This window comes from Nerophis lumbriciformis, linkage group LG27 (genome assembly GCF_033978685.3).
Source record: "Nerophis lumbriciformis linkage group LG27, RoL_Nlum_v2.1, whole genome shotgun sequence".
Lineage (NCBI taxonomy): Eukaryota > Metazoa > Chordata > Actinopteri > Syngnathiformes > Syngnathidae > Nerophis > Nerophis lumbriciformis.
In genome coordinates, this window is record NC_084574.2 from 1,882,540 (window position 1) to 1,895,474 (window position 12,935).

General features: G+C 38.1%; 1 protein-coding gene and 1 non-coding gene across 2 annotated transcripts in view; both read left to right on the forward strand.

Moving 5' to 3' along the window:
* Positions 1-12,935, forward strand: part of LOC133570243 (eukaryotic translation initiation factor 3 subunit B) — a 31,153-nt gene that overhangs the window by 5,675 nt on the left and 12,543 nt on the right. The window contains exons 3-14 of the mRNA XM_061923053.2: positions 2,692-2,811; positions 4,916-4,973; positions 5,314-5,442; positions 5,521-5,678; positions 7,758-7,889; positions 7,976-8,042; positions 8,123-8,169; positions 8,240-8,450; positions 8,527-8,599; positions 10,196-10,318; positions 10,390-10,468; positions 10,678-10,816. Coding sequence (XP_061779037.1) covers positions 2,692-2,811; positions 4,916-4,973; positions 5,314-5,442; positions 5,521-5,678; positions 7,758-7,889; positions 7,976-8,042; positions 8,123-8,169; positions 8,240-8,450; positions 8,527-8,599; positions 10,196-10,318; positions 10,390-10,468; positions 10,678-10,816 — 1,336 coding nt within the window. The remainder of the gene's footprint in view (positions 1-2,691; positions 2,812-4,915; positions 4,974-5,313; positions 5,443-5,520; positions 5,679-7,757; positions 7,890-7,975; positions 8,043-8,122; positions 8,170-8,239; positions 8,451-8,526; positions 8,600-10,195; positions 10,319-10,389; positions 10,469-10,677; positions 10,817-12,935) is intronic.
* On the forward strand, positions 10,514-10,596 carry LOC133570409 (small nucleolar RNA SNORD60). The gene has a single exon (XR_009810176.1). It is a non-coding gene; the product is annotated as a small nucleolar RNA SNORD60 (small nucleolar RNA).

Here is a 12,935-nt window from a genome sequence, read left to right on the forward strand (position 1 = left end):
GCTACAAGTTTTAGAAGCAGTGTGCTAAACAGATGCAGCTTTAGTGAAACACTGAGCATTATGTAGTAGTATTACTAAGTGCTAAACAAGAAATACAAACATAATAAAACGATCGCTTACTGTACAATCTCTGCTCTGACTGCGATGATAGGATGTTTATATCTTCCCGTTTAGATGAAAAATTAATCATGATGCACACGAAAGGTAGAAAAAAGTGGTTGCCTGCAGACACTTGTCTTTTGTTGTAGTGGGTTTGTTTCCATCTCCGGGTATAAATTGAATGTCACAGATGATTTAGAATAACTTTGACAAGACGCGATGCGATGCTCAATGCTGCTGTGCAGCATAAGCTTCTTCTTCGTTGCAGTTTACATCCATATACTGTATGTTGTATTACTGCCATCTTCAGTTTAATGTTTAAATTATATTACAGTCTTTGAGTCCAGTGCAGCATAAACTGTAGTTACCGTATTTTTCGGAGTATAAGTCGCACTGGCCGATAATGCATAATAAAGAAGAAAAAAAACATATCAGTGTTTCCCACAGGACAGGCATATATTTGTGGTGGTGTGGTTGGGGGGCGGCGGCGGCAGCGGCGATGACCAAGAAGAACGCGGAGTTGGAATATAATTACAACATTTTATGTACATATTTATATACAGATTTGAACAATTAGTGATTGCAATATTCAGTGTTGACAGCTAGATTTTTTGTGGACATGTTCCATAAATATTGATGTTAAAGATTTTTTTTTTTTGTGAAGAAATGTTTAGAATTAAGTTCATGAATCCAGATGGAGCTCTAATACAATCCCCAAAGAGGGCACTTTAAGTTGATTATTACTTCTAGGTGTAGAAATCTTTATTTATAATTGAATCACTTGTTTATTTTTCAACAAGTTTTTAGCTATTTTTATATCTTTTTTTCCAAATAGTTCAAGAAAGACCACTACAAATGAGCAATATTTTGCACTGTTATACAATTTAATAAATCAGAAACTGATGACATAGTGCTGTATTTTACTTCATCTTTTTTTTTCAACCAAAAATGCTTTGCTCTGATTAGGGGGTACTTGAATTAAAAAAAAATTCACAGGGGGTACATTGCTGAAAAAAGGTTGAGAACCACTGACCTAGTATATACAATAATATAAACCAAGTCATTGTATTTCATTTAGGATTATTTCATATCTTCATTTAAATAAAAATATATTTTTATCTTTTTTAGATACAGTCAATAAATAATGTCAACATGTATCATAACATGGAAATCTAAGAGAACGTGTTGTGAATGAGGATGCTTGTGGACCTGGAAATTATTATTTTTTTTTTTTTTTACACATTTTTATTTATTTTTTTAAACAGTTTTTCCAACGTATTCAATTTTAGACGCTTTCTCTTCTTAGTTATTATTTCTCCGGCTGTAGAAAAGAGCCGCTCACAGGGCACAGAGGAGGCGTCAGTGCGACACAGTTGGCGTATCGGTCACGTGACCAAAACAGCTCATGATCGGTCACGTGACTTTCTAAAAGCGGTACGCGCACTGACACAGGGTTTTGCTCTATGAGCTCGACGCATGCGCCGATGCATCGGTGTTGCCGGACCCATCACTACTATCTACCTATAACACCTGTAAAAATGAAGCAATGCTACCACGCTAGCAAGCGTTAGCTAGCCGGCTATGAGCCACCAAGCTGCTAACTATCGCCAAAAGGCACCATTTAATTTTTTTTTCCCCCATGGCATCCTGGATCAAGGCTTTCAGCAGCTTTTGGACGTTTGAGGTAGAAACGTAGGAAGCGCCATCATCATGAAAAGTAGCCGGCGAATATTTTGATTCCGTCCGTCCATCCGTCCCTCTTCTTCTTCTTCTTCTTCTGGCCCACCAGGTGAATTAAGTGCTATTGGCGGAGTTACCGCCACCTACTGCACCTGAGGTGTAACTACAAGCAACATTCACAGACAGTCCCATTGCTTTTATGAGCGGTCGAGCGAGTCAAAAGCCGAAAAATCCATTTGTGGCGGACGTAATTCTTTCGTGGCGGGCCGCCACAAATAAATGAATGTGTGGGAAACACTGTATATAAGTTGCACTGGAGTATAAGTCGCATTTTTTGTGGAAATGTATTTGATAAAACCCATAACCAAGAATATACATTTTAAAGGCAATTTAAAATAAATCAAGAATAGTGAACAACAGGCTGAATAAGTGTACGTTATATGAGGCATAAATAACCAACTGGTATGTTAACGTAACATATTATGGTAAGAGTCATTCAAATAACTATAACATATAGAACATGCTATACGTTTACCAAACAATCTGTCACTCCTAATCGCTAAATCCCATGAAATCTTATACGCCTAGTCTCTTACGTGAATGAGATCAATAATATTATTTGATATTTTATGGTAGTGTGTTAATAATTTCACACATAAGTCGCTCCTGAGTATAAGTCGCACCCCCGGCCAAACTATGAAAAAAACTGCGACTTACAGTCTGAAAAATACGGTACTTTGCAGATTGTAAATACAATTGGATATGGTTTAATGTATACAATAAAACACAATTAAGTATATAAAGTCAACTTGTTTTTCCACTCTCCTGATACTTTATTAGTCGGGGGAATCGGGCTGGATTCAAATGGCCCAGTGTGAGTAAGCTCCATAACATATTCCTTTTTCTGTGCAGGTACATCTTCCTGGAGTATGCCTCGCCCACCCAGGCTGCTGAGGCAGTGAAAAACGCAGATGGATACAAACTGGACAAGCAACATACGTTTCGGGTCAACCTTTTCACCGACTTTGACAAGTAAGTTGAGCCTTGCAAAAAAAGGGCATGTGATTCATAGGAATATGCCAATTTGACGTTGGATATTTTTTACATCCAACAGGAATCGGATTATAAAGAGTTACATCTGATATAAGAACTACCATATTTTCCGGACTCTAGAGCGCACCGGGATATCAGCAACACCCACAAAATTTCAGAAGAAAAAAGTATTTATTTATACTACAAGCCACAGATATGTGAAATTAGTTATACACAGAAACATTTTGTAAATGTTTCTTTACATATCTTAATTATTTCCACACTGCGCCTCTAACACAGCAGTGATCAAACAAAACAGAAGTAATTGGCATGAACCCAAAGGAAGCCAGATTTCCAATCAGCTAAACAGACTCAATAACTCCACTGTGACGTTTTGGTGAATTTACAAAACTGAAACAACAGCTTGGTTGCAATCATGTGACTTAGAGGCACATACAGGTTTTAGGCGATGGTCTAAGCCTCATTAGGCTACTGTTTATGTACCTGAATCAGTGCAGATTTTGGCTTATTTTGAAAGGTTTAGAGGCAAATATAAACGCGATCATGAAAAAAATGGGATTGGGTGGATTTTTACACTCTTAAGAAAAATATTTTTAAAATATTTGAACCATTTATCATCACTTAGAGGTTACTGCTACCTCACCTCACCTGACGTTTAGGGTATTTAGAGAAGAAAAGGTTGGAGGCACATCATGTCTTTACATCTGAGGGGTCCACAAATTTAATTAGCTCTTTGTCTTTTGCTCCTTTTATTTTATAACTGATTATTTTTAAAATTTTGTTTTTGAAATTAAATCCCTGTTCACATATTGTATGTCATATAATATAGTAAATAATCATGATTAATAATTGTGATTTCAATACTGATAAAAATTAATTGTTATTATTATTTTCACCATAATCGTGCAATCCTACTAGCCTGACAGTTTGACACATTCAACTTCATGGCAAAGGCTACTTCCTGACTTGGACAGACTGAAATGAATGCATACATGCTGTTGCTGATGAGACTCAGAAGTATAAGAAAACAAGATGATAATATCCAGTCCAGACCTTGCTTCAGCACTTCGGTCGAGCATGCAGAACCACCATGATCGCAACATGTCAAGCTTTTTTTCCACATTCCGCCCTACATAATAAGTAAATAATATGTGTGGTTTGTGCAAATATTGAATCTATATCGGCCGATAGCCAAGGCTGCAATATCAGTATTGTATCGCTAGGGATGTAACGATATAAAAATTCTTATCACGGTTACTGTGACCAAAGTTGTCATGGTTATCATTATTATCATGGTATTGTTGAATGTTGTCAAAAAGTATTTATACACACACTGAAATATTTTATAAATAGACAATGTAATGGTAATGGGTTTTATGTTTTTACTTGTATTTATGTTAACATTCCAGCTGGCTTGCAAGCTAACGCTAGTCGATCCATAATTTTATAAAAGCGCAGGTATCAATACATGTTTTTCAATAATTTAAATTTAATTCGATAATACTAACCGTCTGGAGTTTTATCGCGATTATCATTATTACCGTTTATCTTTACATGCAAAAATTGTACTGGGACACCTCTAGTGATCCATTTGATAAAAGTTTTGTTGCTTGACCAATCTTGTCAGGGAATAAAACAGACTGGTCAATCCCAAGTTCTTTTGGATGACATATATGTTGAGTAAAAATGACTCCAGAGACAGAATGGTACAATACCATGTTTTACTGAAGTTTCAGGAGACCAGCCCTTACCATGAAACCATAGCATTAGCAAGCGAGGTCTAAATCCAAACAAAAAGAGTCAGCTTATGTAGAGCGAAAACAGCCGCTATCGCCCAGAAAGGAGCGCAGCTGTTTCTTCAAAACAGATAAGGAACTGGCCAAAACTGCTCTGTGAGCCGACAAACAGTAGCCCTTAAGACAAAACAAAGAGTTTACTAGCGGACATAAGATAAAAGCAAGGAGATCACCAGAAGACACACTACATGGGAAAATACTAGATGATTTAAACATGACTATGGATTGAAAAAGAACACTTAAAAATATCTCATTCTCACAGTTTCTACTATCTTTTCATTTTGCAGGTACATGAACATCAGTGATGAGTGGGAAACTCCAGAGAAGCAGCCTTTTAAAGATTTTGTAAGTGTACATTGTGATCTTTCTTTGATCTGATATATGTGATCACTGCTCCTGCTCCACTTTACACAATAGACATAAGCATCACCAAAAATGATTGCCAGGCTTGGCCATCGCTGCTGCCCACTGCTCCCCTCACCTCCCAGGGGGTGAACAAGGGGATGGGTCAAATGCAGAGGACAAATTTCACCACACCAAGTGTGCGTGTGACAATCATTGGTACTTTAACTTTAACTTAACTTTAATCCTACTATAACTCAAATCCACAAAGGCGAGAAAATTTTAGCATGCATGCTCCATCTAACCAGAGCTAATTGCAAATCTGTTTATTCTGTGTGTCCAGGGCAACATGCGCCACTGGATTGAGGACGCAGACTGTCGGGACCAGTACAGTGTGATCTACGAAGCTGGCGAAAGGACCGCCATATTCGCTAACGATGTCAAGGAGCCAGTTGTTGTCGAAGAGAGAGCAGTACGTGATCGGGCATTCATATCATCCTGAAGAAACACAACTGTTTGGCTTAAAGGAATTATTTGTGATTGATCACAGCGCTGGACTGAGATCTACGTCCGGTGGTCTCCCAAAGGCACCTACCTGGCTACGTTCCACCAACGGGGCATCGCATTGTGGGGCGGCGAGAAGTTCAAGCAGATCCAAAGGTTCAGCCATCAAGGGGTGTCGCTCATCGATTTCTCACCCTGTGAGAGGTAATCAAAATTCAATTTAACAGTACTAACGTGTATTTTTGGGCGAATGTTGCGATCTCCGTTAGCTACGCTAAAAGGACATTGTGTGAGAAAACACCTCATGGTATGTTTGCAATGCAAGTCTACGCCACTGGAAACTACAACCACAATGATAAAAATACACAGTAGCCACATTACCAAAGAGTGGCCTGAACTCAAATAAATACCATGCTGCAATAATTGCTGGGTCTTTTTTCAAGACCCATACGGAATGTTAAGTCTTCAAAGAGGCTGGTAACTGATATTTAGAGCCCATATTCATACCTGCCAACTACTCCGGTTTTCCTGTAATTAGTACAGTTTTCATCAACCTATTCCGGGTTACGGTTGCAGTGATAAAAAATACGGTTTTTCATTAATTTAAAAAAAAAAATTTTTTTTAATGCGCGAGGCTATTTATAGCACCGCTGCCAAGCACGAGGCACCTGTTGCCTTTGTTTCCAAACGAGCGAACGATCATGAAATCAGCCGGAGAAAAATCGCAAACGAGTCTTAAACCGAAAAGAAAACTGCAGTCATTCCGTGAAGAATATTCAAAAGCCTATCCGGGAATAATTATCCGTTCCAAAAAGGGTGAAAACTACGCGAATTGCACCTTGTGCAGACAAGATTTTTCGATCGGACACGTAGGAATTAGCGATGTAAAAGACCACGTTGGGACAAAAAAACACAAGTCTAATGCCGTTGCTAAATTTGGATTTTAGCCACAAAAAGGTAATGACACCAATGTTATCTATTGGAATTGTTTAGTACTGTTATACTGTTAAAAGTGTTTATACTATTTATGCTTTCAAGTCCAAGTTGAAGAAATCTTGTTAAATGTTGACAGCATAACTACCAAAATACAGAAGTATGTCCTTAATATTTTTGCAGTGCTATTTCTGTTGAAAAGTTCAAATGATTACATTAGAGATGTGATGTGCCACTTTTCAAGTGTCTGATGGCTTCAATTAATTTTCATTAATTTTTCATATTTTGAATTCTTTTGAAAGGCTTACAAAAAAACTACATTTGAATTGTAATTCCATGCTATTGACAGGACTATTAATTTTAATGAAGTTAGCTTACCATGTTTACAGTATGATAATTGTGATAGAAATGTGAATTTTAGGCACAGAATATTTTTTACAATTGAACAAGGCAGTAGATTATACAAGCTTGGACAGAAAGTTAATAATGACACCAATTTTTTTTAATGGAATTGTTTAGTACTGTTTTACCATTTGTTTACTGTAAAAGTTGTTTATACTGTTTATACTTTCAATTAACAAATTGAAGTCTTGTGAAAGGTTGACAGGATAACTGGCATTAACTGTCAAAATAATTTCAAACTATTGAAGTTAGCTTACAGAATAAACATGTCAATCAACCCATATGATTTTTGCTGTAATATTTTTGTTTTGAAAAGTCACTGTGACTGATAGAAAAGTGATGGTTTTAGCAACATTTTAACCTGTCTGAATGCTAATAATCATTTTGCGTCGGGGGGCGAAGTGAACCCCCCACCAGGACTTTGTCCTGGACCTACCGGGGCCTGCGGCCCCTGGACCTTGGCTACTAGGTTTTACTGATTTCAAAAGTTGGCAGGTATGACATTGGCTTCATCATATTCTGGTACGGCAAAAAAAACATGTTCCCAGAGGCTCCACCGTTTGAGAAGGACTGCCTTATTGTGAGGTTTTGTATTAGTGTTCCTAAAAATAGATATACTGACCCCCAGACACATTTTTTTCTCTAAATTTGGCCCCCGAGTTAAAATAATTGCCCAGGCCTGCTCTAGATGGAGCCCTCGGACCACAAGTAGTACACTTACTACAGATTGAGAATCACTGCCCTACAGTGTTGTTGAAGGCTCAGTAGTATTCTGTTTATTAGGACACTTTGTGTTGATACAGCACTTGTGTTGCATGAGTGTGTCTTTTCAATGTTGAATTCAAGTCATAGAAATGTCTCATCCATAGATGGTGCTGTCTTTAGGGTAATAAGCACAGCCATTTTCTTTGAATTGTTCTGACTTGTTGTGGTGCTGTCATCGTTCAGGTATGTCGTGACCTTCAGCCAACTGATGGACACCAAAGAAGACCCACAGGCCATCATCATCTGGGACATTCTTACCGGACAGAAGAAGAGAGGTTTCCACTGCGAGAGCGCCGCACAGTGGCCCATATTCAAGTTAGCGCTCTACCATATTTACTGACATGTTCTCCTAGTCACCGTTTGTTTCTCCTGGAGAGTTTAAAAGTGTTGTTTCCTTTCAGGTGGAGCCATGACGGAAAGTTTTTTGCCCGGATGCAGCCAGACACATTGAGCATCTATGAGACTCCTGTAAGAAAACAACAAAGGACATTTTTCTCCATATAAATAATGAATAAGTGACATTCAAACTATCGTTGTGTTGCTTTCAGTCTATGGGCCTACTCAACAAAAAGAGTCTTAAGATCAGCGGAATTAAGTAAGGGTCATTAATGTTTTTATTGAGCTCCAGTATTTATGGATTTTGACATTTATGTTTGCGTCCACAGGGACTTTTCATGGTCTCCGGGTGACAACGTCATTGCATTCTGGGTACCCGAGGACAAAGACATCCCCGGCAGGGTCACTCTCATGCAAATGCCTTCTCGTCAAGAGATCCGCGTTCGCATTCTCTTCAATATGGTTGACTGCAAGCTGCACTGGCAGAGGAATGGAGATTATCTCTGTGTGAAAGTAGACCGAACGCCTAAAGGAACTCAGGTACATTGGGCAAACATTAGGCATACTCATGAACAATTCAGATTATTTCATTAGGATTTTTTTTGGTCATTCCCAGGGCGTGGTCACCACCTTCGAAATCTTCCGCATGAGAGAGAAAGAAGTTCCTGTTGATGTGGTGGAGATGAAAGGTAAAAGAGTTGTGACTGTCTACTAGGGATGCAATGGTACGTTGTAAAATGCCGGACTTGTTCTTGTGCGCACGGGGTAGTGAAAATCCCTTACCACGACGCAATGCCCAATCGCCGTTGGATGCCAGCGGTACACAAAATTGTTTGTTGTACGCAGAGTAGGGCTGGTCAATTAATCGAATTGATCGAACAATTTTGAGTTTGGCTTCTCAGGATCAGAAAAATAATATGATCGAAAAAAAGATTATTGCATGTATATTTTTGAGTTTGTAACGGTGAAACGGATAAGTGAACATTGAGTGGGAAAATAGACAATGTCTACTGGAGGTTTGAGATGTCACTATGGTTGCTACTTTTTTTGACACAGTGCCTAAATGCCTAATCAATTATCAGTAAATTAAAAAAAAAAAAGTACCGTATTTTCCGCACCATAAGGCGCCCTGGGTTATAAGCCGCGCCTTCAATGAACGGCATATTTCAAAACTTTGTCCACCTATAAGCCGCCCCGTGTTGTAAGCCGCATCTAACTGCGCTAAAGGAATGTCAAAAAAACAGTCAGATAGGTCAGTCAAACTTTAATAATATATTAAAAACCAGCGTGATGTGGGCGCGCATGGAGTCGTATATCAACATGGACGGAGCTGCGTGAAAAAAGCCACCCGGCCTCTTCGCGTAAACTTACCTTAACCACTCGCTCATCTTTTCTTCATCCATCCATCCCTTCGAGTTAGCTTTTATGATGACGCCGGCTGGAAAGGTCTCTTTTGGCAAGGTCTTCCTTTTGAATATCACCATGGGTGGAAGTTTCTGGCCATTAGCATGGCAAGCTAGAACCACAGTGAAGGATGACTTCTCATTCCCTGTGGTGCGAATATTCACCGTACGTGCTCCCGTTGTATCCACAGTGCGGTTCACAGGAATATCAAAAGTCAGTGGAACCTCGTCCATGTTGATAATGTTCTCTGGCCGGATCTTTTTTTCAGCTATCTTGTTTTTACAATATGCACGGAAAGTAGCCAGCTTTTCTTGAAAGTCTTTAGGCAGTTGCTGTGAAATAGTAGTCCGTGTGCAGATGAAGAGATTGCGTCTTTTCATGAACCGGAAACCTGTCGCTTAGTAGGAGCCATTTTGTGGTCTTTACAGATGTAAACACACAAAGGAAATGAAACGTAATATCCGCGCACTTCTTCTTCTTCTACGGGGGCGGGTGGTTGCTTACAGTAGAAGAAGAAGCGCTTCCTCTTCTATGGGGGTGGGTGCTTACCTTGGCGGTTGCTTGCGTAGAAGAAGAAGCGCTTCCTCTTCTACGGGGAAAAAATATGGCGGCTGTTTACCGTAGTTGCGAGACCTAAACTTTATGAAAATGAATCTTAATATTAATCCATATATAAAGCGCACCGGGTTATAAGCCGCACTGTCAGCTTTTGAGTAAATTTGTGGTTTTTAGGTGCGGCTAATAGTGCGGAAAATACGGTAGGTTGTTTTAAAAGCACTGCGCTGGATTGCTGTTCAATTTTGTTGTTTCCATGCAATGACATAAAGATAATCTCTAAGGGAAACAAAATCATCATCTGTGTGCTGGGATTGTTTTGACAGACAGCATTATAGCGTTTGCATGGGAGCCCAATGGCAGCAAGTTTGCTGTTCTCCACGGAGAATCGCCCAGAATCAACGCTTCCTTCTACCATGTCGAAAGCACCGGCAAGAACAAGCTCTTAAGTAAGTGGCTCAGCACACTTCTTAAACATCCTCTAAGCTGCCACTGAGTGTGACTTTTCTGGCACCTACAGAGACGTTCGACAAGCAGCAGGCTAACAGTATCTTCTGGAGCCCCCAGGGACAGTTTGTGGTTCTTGCTGGTCTCAGGAGGTCAGTTTTTTAGTGTGTGAATTTGTATGTGACACCATCACGAAGAGCCGTAGATGAAAAAAACAAAACATTTTTCTGACACCTCTTATGAGAGCTTAGCTCCTGATTCCACGAATGTTCTGAGGCTCACTCTGCTCTCTGTTGATGTGTTTGTATTATTACTCGTCACGTGTGTAATATTCTGTTTCCTATGTTGTTTTCTCGGGTAGCATGAACGGAGCTCTTGCCTTTGTCGACACGTCAGACTGCACCATGATGAACATAGCAGAGCACTACACGGCCTGTGACGTGGAGTGGGACCCAACCGGGCGCTACGTTGTTACCTCCGTCTCCTGGTTGAGCCACAAGGTATCAGTAGAGACGGGTATTGTTAACATATTAACCAATACGTGTACAACATTGGTACTTTTCAAATGGTACTGGTGTTAAACGGTGCCTGAACCGGTAGAGTGGAACCTCGATGTACAAACATAATTGGTTCTTGGACAGGGTTTGCAATTTGAAAGTTCGTATAGTGATGCAAATTTCTCTTTAAGAAACAATGTAAATATGAATAATGGGTTCCAGCCTTGACAAAAGTCCATATTTTAGTGAAGGTTTGTACACTTTGAACTAGGGGTGTAACGGTACGTGTATTTGTATTGAACCGTTTCGGTACAGGGGTTCCGGTTCGGTTCGGAGGTGTACCGAACGAGTTTCCACACGGACATATTAAGTAGCGTAACGCACGTTGTGTAAACAATGCACACCGAGGCACAAAACACAGCATGCGAGCAGCTAACGGGCTACGATAGACTGACCATACGTCCTCTTTTCACCGGACATGTCCTCTTTTGCGGAGGTGTCAGGGCGGAGTTTCTTAAATGCCTCAAATGTCCGGCATTTGGAGTTAGGGTTGCGTGTATTTTCAATGTACGTTCAGGGTTAAGAAGGGGTTAAAAATGTTAATTGTTAAAATTGTTTTAAAAAATAAAAAAAAATTAAAATTGTTTAAAATTGTTTTAAAAAAATTTAAAAAAGTTTAAAAAAAGTTTAAAAAAATAAAATAAAAAAAGTTAAAAATAAAATAAAAATAAAAACATTTTTAAAAAGTTAAAAAAATTTGAAAATCATTTTTTACCTTGAAAATCATTTTTACCCTTGAAAAAAACATTTTACCTTGAAAAAAAAAATTTACCTCAAATGATTTTTTACCTTGAAAAAAATTTTTTACCTCGAAAATGATTTACCTTGAAAAAAAGTTTTTACCCTGAAAAAAAAATGTACCTTGAAATTTTGTTTTACCTTGAAAATCATGTTTTAACTTAAAACACTTTTTTTTCTCTTTTTTTTTTTTAAAATTTTTTTTTTCTTTTTTTTCTTTTTCTAAAAAAAAATTATTTTAAAAATTTCTACATTTCTTTTAATTTTTTCAAAAAACTTTAAAAAAATTAATTTTTTTAAAAATTAAAACTTTTTTTTACTTTTTTTTACTTTTTTTTAAAAATGTTACCCTAACCCTAAAAAAAATGTTAATTGTTAAAATTGTTTTAAAATTGTTTAAAATTGTTTTTAAAAAATTAAAAAAGTTTAAAAAAAATTAAAAAAAGGTTTAAAAAAATTTAAATCTTTTTTTTTTAATTTTAAAAACAAATTGTGCGCGCAGCAGCATTGGTGAGGGAGGGGCAGAGACAGACAGAGAGAGAGAGAGAGAGAGAGAGAGAGTAATGATAAACGCGCATGCGTCGCCAGGCTCTGCTTTTTATCCATAGATTTATCACATTTAATTTTTTATTATCTATAGCAGGGGTGTCAAAAGTGTGCCCCGGAGGCCATTTGCAGCCCACGGCACATTCTAAAAATACTATTAAAATAAACAAAAACATAACAAAAGTGAAATAAAAAAGCTTAGAGGTTAAATGTAATTTAGAAAAAGTTGCAATGTTGACTAATAAAACAAAGCTGTTTTTTTTTTCAAACTGTCATTGCTCAAAACATAATATTGAATCAAAATCAATGTTATCATGAATTATTGACCTATCCAAGGTTCCCATTACTTCACATCAAATATTAGACTAAGAAAAATATTTTTGGTGGAAGATTTTGCAAATTTGGTGAATAAATAACCCAAAAATGTATATTTTGTTGTTTTCTTACTTCACCGAAAATGAACCGAACCGTGACCTCTCAACCGAGGTACGTACCGAACCGAAATTTTTGTGTATCGTTACATTCCTACTTTGAACACAATATAAAGTGATATGCAGTACTGTATAACAAGGGGGAGATGGACCAACTATCTCTTCATTAACAAGCCAAAACAACGACGAGCAGCTGAACTGCCCTCTATGCTCTCACACAAATCACCAAAATCTTTAACTTAATCAACCATATTGCTACAATAATAAACATCGGCAAAGGAGCAGCTGACGAGAGAGAAAAAGGAGCACACGGGGTAGAAGGAGAGGGGCCGTGTGTGTGTTCTTTT